Here is a 7,584-nt window from a genome sequence, read left to right on the forward strand (position 1 = left end):
CACCATGTGCAATGGCAAGCGTAGGRTGGTGTGGTGTAAAGCTCACCACCATTGGACTCTGGAGCAGTGGAAACACGTTCTCTGGAGTGATGAATCACGCTTCACCGTCTGGCAGTCCGACAGAGAAATGTGGGTTTGGCGGATGCCAGGAGAACGCTACCTGCCCCAATGCATAGTGCCAACTGTAATGTTTGGTGGATGAGGAATAATGTTCTGGGGCTGTTTTTCATTGTTTGGCCTAGGCCCCTTAGTTCCAGTGAATGGAATTCTTAACGCTACAGCATACTYTGACATTCTAGACAATTCTGTGCRTRCAACTTGTGGCAACAGTTTGGGGAAGGCTCTTTCCTGTTTCAGCATGACAATGCCCCCATGCAAAGCGAGGTCCATACAAAAATGGTTTGTCGAGATCGGTGTGGAAGAACTTGACTAGCCGACACAGAGCCCTGACCTCAACTCTATCATACACCTTTGGGATGAATTGGAATGCCGACTYCGACCCAGGCCTAATCGCCCAACATCAGTGCCCGACCTCACTTATGCTCTTGTGGCTGAATGGAAGGAAGTCCCCGTAGCAATGTTCCAACATCTAGTGGAAAGCCTTCTCAGAAGAGTGGAGGCTGTTATAGCAGCAAAGGGGGGACAAACTCCATATTAATGCCCATCATTTTGGAATGAGATGTTGGACGAGCAGGTGTCCACATACTTTTGGTCATGTAGTGTACTTCCGGCGCCATCGGGAGTTTTCCATAGTTGAGGTTTGATTGAGTAATACTCTATTATGATAATCTTACTGTTCTAATCTTGTAAAACAGCTACATATAGTTGATATGGCATACATACAAGGATGTACTGTAACTAATTGTATTTCCCTGTTCTTTTAGCAAATGAGACTATTACCACACGGTCGCCATTCCCCACCAGCTCGGTAGTCATCATCACGGCAAGTATCGAGGAGGACAAAGKGGACTCCCATTCCACTTCTGGGTTGTCCCAGGCAGATGCCGGGGTCCGCCACCTCACCCCCGCCCCCTCCAGCACCCCAGAACCCCTCCTCATTGCCAAACCTGGGGCAGAGGTGAAGGAGAAAGATGGTCGGCGTTTGGATCACACTACCTCCACCACAGTAGGGTCTGGGGACACTAATGTCATCAAGGAGGACAGCAACCTCTCTCACCACTGTAAGTGCCATCAAGTGGCCACCAGTGTGTGTGGTGGTGTGTGTGTGTGTGTGTGTGTGTGTGTGTGTGTGTGTGTGTGTGTGTGTGTGTGTGTGTGTGTGTGTGTAACAGGTCTGTCTATGTCTGCGTGTGTACCAGATATGTATCTGTGTGTACTATGTTTAATTGACATGAATTTGTAGTAATTACCTACAGTTCTTGAGCAAGATCGCAATATTTAACATTTCAGAAACCAGCTCTTTGTAGCACTCCTGTCAGATTTGGAACTCGTTAGGACAGTGAGGGAGAGGGGAACATCATTTGAAGAAATTACCTACAGCCATTAGCATGGAAGTGTGATTTTCAGCAGTTTACAGCGATAAAATGATCAGTTCACCTGAATTTGACATGATCATATTTCAGAAACCATCCTGGACATTATGGGTGCAAATAGCACTCTATTCCCTATATGCACTACTTTTAACCAGGGCATATAGCGCACTATATAGGGAATAGGGTGTCATTTTGGGCACAGCCAGAGTGTTATCTGATAAAGCGTAGCCTAGTCCACCACCACTTTGTCTCCTGCCAAATACTGCRTCATTTCCAAACCAGGGTTTCTGTTAGCTGTCAAAAGCCGGGAAAAAAATGTGTTGCCCAATGCAAAATAATGTTTTTTATTAATTGATAGAAATCCCAGTCGATGGAAATACGTTTGATCTTCATGCTTATCGTTCTATAGGTTTATTTGTGTCATTTTTTATAATTCAATTGGCCTGTGTGTGTATTTTCGTGAGTTGTCATGTATCTTATTTATTCAACACAACAATCACACATGCACAGCATACAGAGCCTATTCTGAGCGGGATTTCTCCTGCAGCTCCTCAACATGTGCTTTTAAGCCTCCCGGGTGGCGCAGTGGTCTAGAGCACTGCATCGCAGTGCTAGCTGCGCCACCAGAGTCTCTGGGTTCGCGCCCAGGCTCTGCCGCAGCCGGCCGCGACCGGGAGGTCCGGGGCGACGCACAATTGGCATAGCGTCGTCTGGGTTAGGGAGGGTTTGGCCGGTAGGGATATCCTTGTCTCATCGCGCTCCAGCGACTCCTGTGGCGGGCCGGGCACAGTGCGCGCTAACCGAGGGGGGCGGGTGCACGGTGTTTCCTCCGACAAGTTGGTGTGGCTGGCTTCCGGGTTGGAGGCGCGCTGTGTTAAGAAGCAATGCGGCTTGGTTGGGTTGTGCTTCGGAGGACGCATGGCTTTCGACCTTCGTCTCTCCCGAGCCCGTACGGGAGTTGTAGCGATGAGACAAGATAATAATTACTAGCGATTGGATACCACGAAAATTGGGGAGAAAAGGGGATAACATTTATAAGCCCATTCATTGCGCAACAATTCTAAATGCAATCGCCTGTTAAAAACAGTTTTGGTGCACAATTAAAAAGAGCTACTATTTTTATTTCTGAACTGGTAWTTGAAGCTCGCCTCCCATTCACCATTCAAGTGCAGGCGACAGGCCATCAGCGAGTCACCCACCACTTTACAATTTGAGCTGGAGACAGTATGCGTTCTGAAAACATACTTAATTGTTTGAAACCTGAACATTTTATTTCATATTATGATGCATGTCTTACCTTGCTTCAAAGTAGCTTATTGCCAAAATCTGACCATCGAAACGTGGAGGCAATTCTTTTATTAAGACTTCATTGGCTGCACGTGAATTTCAAGCTCCGGGAAGCTTACACTTATCCTACCGTTGCTACCGATCTGTGTGCCGTTTATGATTTTCATATGCGCATTTTCGTTTCTCAAAATCATTMTCATGTGGTTAATTGTAAAAATCTGAATTAAATTGTTACCAATCTAAAAGTAAAAATTCAACTAATTTGAGATCTCCAGCCTCTGCCATATGGACACATTGATACCCCTGTGATCCATTGGCAGCTAAAGAAACGAGCGCATGGAACTCACAGCCTATAGGCRAATGCAGCAGTAGGCCTATAACTTCCATTGCTCTTTCACACCGAGGATTGCTGACTATTGAGGGTGAGATTGCTGAAAGAAAATTCAATAGCCTACTCTGGGGAACTATATATTTAATCTATTATAATCCGCAGTGGATGTTATTAAAACAGACTTCGCTGACTTACTGTGTGAGGTGAAGAAAAAATGACTTAGAAGCMCAGCTTATTAGTGAGGGACGTGGTGAATCTCACCACTTCCTACATTTCCGCACAGCAGGCCAGGTACTTCTATTCCTGCTCAGGCGCACGCGCTCCCTCAACATTATCTGGGCAGAGAAACCAGACACATGCTCATTGCTCACATGGAACACTTGGAAATGATGGTTATGAAATTAACCAAAACTTGTTTCTCAGAAGTGTAGCAGGTTGTGAAATCTGACTGTAACAGAAATGAATGGAACCAAATGACGGGGATTAACAGTACATTTACTACTGGTGACACATGTAATGGGGAATTGATCAAAAATAAACAATCAAAGGGTAAACAATTCACACAATGAAACAATGAATGTGCAAGAATTTGTGGGAGACAACTGAGCCATTCTGGAGAGAGACTTGCCTATATCMTCGCCACACACCCATCCCCTTCTTCTRGTCTCAACATTTCAAATCATACTCAATACACATCCAATTCACACGTTTTAGATGCTTTTCACTGACAGCRGCAACTTAYTAATCAGKTKGGCCTATTGCCARGTGCGCTGCCCAAATTTGCGGGCCTCCCAACTAGSCATAYGCCTARGAGCTTGTGATTTGAAACAATCCACAGCAACAAAAAAATGAAGAAGAGATTTTCATCTCTCTCACATATGGAACCGCTRTCATCAGGTGCGCTGTTTAGAGTGGTGTTTTCCTGCGAATTGCATTTTGGKAAATGTTAGAAACTGACGTTTTATCGGCTATTTCATTACTAGGGAGTTGCATGTTCTGTTAAGATGAATTACCATAATCGAAATGGGATTCCTGAGCACCGTGGGTGGACACCCTAATGGGTTACAAACCCAATCCATATGGGTTCGGTAAATTTCTCAAATGGCCGGTAAATTACAATCTTCCCGGTCACGTTGTCTGGTGCCACATTTTCCTAATGGAAACTATGTTCCAAACGCACACACACCTAATAGCAGGGCTAACCACGCTCTCTCTCTCTCCCACTTTTATTTTCTTCTCTGACACTCCTCTGTTTTTCTCTCTCTCTCTCTCTCTCCTTTGTCATCCTTACTCTTTTTTCACCATCTTTCTCCCCCACTCCTCTCTCTCCCTCTCTCTCTCCTATGTCCCTCTCTCTCTCCTATGTCCCTTTCTCGCTCTGTCACTCCTATGTCCCTCTCTCTTTCTCTTGCCTCCATGCCTCCTCCTCTGTAGCTGGAAGTGAGCATTTTCTCCTGGGGGAGAACCTGACAGTGGCAGTTCTGGGAGTAGTCATCCCTATAGGTAAGTACATGTCCTCTCTCTGTACCCCACAGGGGCTGCTTGTCCTGTCTGACCGGCTATATTTAGTCTACTCCCTACTAGGCCTGGGTTCAAATAGTATTTGAAATCTTTCAAATACTTTGAGTGTTTGCCCTAGCCTGCCTAGAGTGCCAGATGGAGGGTTCATGAAGCCAGGTATGTTCAATCATGCATAGATAAAAGTAGTTACAATTATTTCAAATAGTATTTGAACCCAAGCTTGCTATATTTAGTCTATTGTCTACACTATCCACTGATCCTGGTTCAGTTTGGACCAGAGGGACCATGCCTAGAGACATGGCCACTCAGAAACCATTGTGTGTCTGTGTTTTGACATTCTGCCACTGCATATCCATTCATTTATGGTGTGTCGGGTACGTTCCAACCAAAACAACCATGGTGGCAGGCGAGTTTGTTTGGATATATTATTGCAGGCAGTCAGAAAACACCCATTCCAAATGGAATAATACTGACTGAAACAGTGGATTTGTCCAATAAGAAAAGCTCATTTTCGTTTTACGCTGCAAAACGTTTTACATTGCTCGCCGTAATGAACACAACCCTATGCTACTCTTCTTTTCTGGGGTGTTTTATCATAATTAATGTGGAGCTGAGGTTTTACATGTAGGGCAATGAGGGCATATTGAAGGCATATGGGAAATGCCAGTCTCTCCTGCCCTTCTAATGACAAGGGTGATGGGCACACAGGTCAGCAGGGAATTAGCCAATCAGCCTAAATAACCCAGCAACTTTTGGGTTGCACCCCTTCACCTGGCAACGCCTCTCATCTGCATAAAGTGACTCAGACAGGATACCCTTATACGGTAATAAAGTTGCATGCAAAAGTAATAGTATTATGATGCTATGGCAGGTTTTGAAATGATGAAATGGTGATGAAARGATGTCACCTTTTGACTGAAGATAATCTGCAACTCTTTTTTTGAATCCAGCTCATATATAAGTGTATTTCATTTACACTTAAAGCTAACCTGCGAGCCGAAGTAATACTCAATATAAATATTATATTGAAGTAGCAAATTAAGTCATGTTAGCTTCCAGACACACTTCTCTCTCAATACTTAAATGTAATAGTAAAATATACAACACAAAAAGATTATAGTCAATTCTCAGTTTTATGAGCTTGCTGAAAGCGTGCTGGACAGTTGCGGTTCCTCTGTTACAAACCGTACCCACTGTTTTTCATSAATACTGCCTCAAGCTCAGTTTTGCCAAGATCTCTCAGATATGTCCATCTGGCTTGGCTTGAAGTTCTGTGACAACTATATGGCTACCTGCCTACAAACCATGCTCTTCGAAGTTATGAGATTATTCCCTGATGATGTTAATGTCAATTGATCCACCAAGCCTAGCACAGAAATCCCCAGCACAAGGCCAGTTCACTCCGTCCCCTCCCCCTCTGTCCATCCGCATGCCTTGATTTGCTATACTTCCGCTCTGTGCCTGTCATCTCACGATGCTCATGGTCCGACAACATTAACACTCCTCCGTCTTCCCCGTGTCCCCCCATCCCTTCCCCCTGCCACTGTGTGTTAAACGCATGCAGTTCCTATTGTTGCCACAGTGGTCTTCGGTCTGCTCTGCACTGGCGTCTACCTGGTTTGGCGGAACTATCGTGTAAACTCTACCAAGAGTATGAACTTTGACAACCCCGTTTACCGCAAGACCACAGGCGAGGGCGAAGAGGACGAGATTCACATCGGACGGACGGACAGTGGCATGAGCGGCCAGCACGGGCATCACCCGTACCCAGTTGGAGTGGGGTGTGGCGTAGTCGGCGGGGGCGGAAATACATGCCCGCAGTTTATCGCGCTGCCACTGGGTGGCAGTATGCCCGACCCGGGGACTCACTGGTACACGGAGCAGCCTATGCTGTCCACTACGGCTAAGTGAGGTGGGAAAAGTAGGAGGATGGAGGCTAGACTAAATGGCTGCTCAGGGGGTTAATTTTCAAGATGGCCGCTGCTCAAGCGCACACACATACACACATGCACCCGTACCAAGGTCAGGGGTCACTCACTGAGTCTGTTCAAGGGATGGACATATGATGTTATCATCACATCCAGCCATTCGGGACCATGCTGTGCCAATTCATCACACAAAATTGACAGTTTCAACACTTTCTAAGGTTTATTTATGTTATGTCAGAGTTGGGGTTGGTTCGGTTTGAATTCCTGTCAATTCAGTTCTTGAATTCTCTACGAATCAATTGAATTTAGATCACTGGACTTGAGTTGCAACTGAGTCGACACCAATTCTGTTCATCCACTTTTGATCCATTTCAGCAGTCTTGAGCTGTGCTATCTGTCTCACGTTTAAGGCCGAGAGGAGTTCCAAGAGATTCACTTTGCCCTTGACGTTATACATTTWTGCTCTCCATTTTAAATCCCTGGTGGATCCTCGTTCTCTGGCTTTTTAGGAGGAGGTTTAAAATGAGGGCAGCACCTTAGTTGGTTGATGGGACAATCTGTATAGTTTGAAGCTATTAATTCAACACGTTTTATCGTTCACCTCACGATTACTAAAGATGTCATAGTGTTTTGTTATTTTGGTCAGGGCTTTTGTCTTGGAGTGGAAGGTTTGAGAGAGGTGTGTGTGTGTGTGTGTGTGTGTGTGTGTGTGTGTGTGTGTGTGTGTGTGTGTGTGTGTGTGTGTGTGTGTGTGTGTGTGTGTGTGTGTGTGTGTGTGTTGTGTACTCTCTACAGTTCTTCTTTTGACGTTTTCCTGATTGAACCTTAAAGGCTACAAGAGGACAAGCAGGGCAAAGGGCCGTTGAGAAAGTTTTGTGGCAGCTTTGGGATCCAAAAGAAAGCGTAAGGCTTAGCGAGAGAAGCCTTTGTAGTTATTAGCGGTAGGCTGGATTTTTAGGCCCAGTGAAGACGTCTTGCTAGTGGCTAACAGTATCCGTGTTAAGGCTTTTGTGTGTGTCTACGA

General features: G+C 45.4%; 1 protein-coding gene across 1 annotated transcript in view; it reads left to right on the forward strand.

The window, feature by feature from the left end:
* LOC111957062 (low-density lipoprotein receptor-related protein 8-like) overlaps positions 1–7,334 on the forward strand; it is a 181,249-nt gene extending 173,915 nt beyond the window's left edge. The window contains 3 exon segments of the mRNA XM_023977787.2: positions 885–1,181; positions 4,546–4,614; positions 6,197–7,334. Of these exon segments, the coding sequence (XP_023833555.1) occupies positions 885–1,181; positions 4,546–4,614; positions 6,197–6,543 (713 nt within the window). The 3' untranslated portion in view covers positions 6,544–7,334.
* Positions 7,335–7,584: the final 250 nt, after the last annotated feature.

This window comes from Salvelinus sp. IW2-2015, linkage group LG32 (assembly GCF_002910315.2).
Source record: "Salvelinus sp. IW2-2015 linkage group LG32, ASM291031v2, whole genome shotgun sequence".
NCBI classification, from domain to species: domain Eukaryota; kingdom Metazoa; phylum Chordata; class Actinopteri; order Salmoniformes; family Salmonidae; genus Salvelinus; species Salvelinus sp. IW2-2015.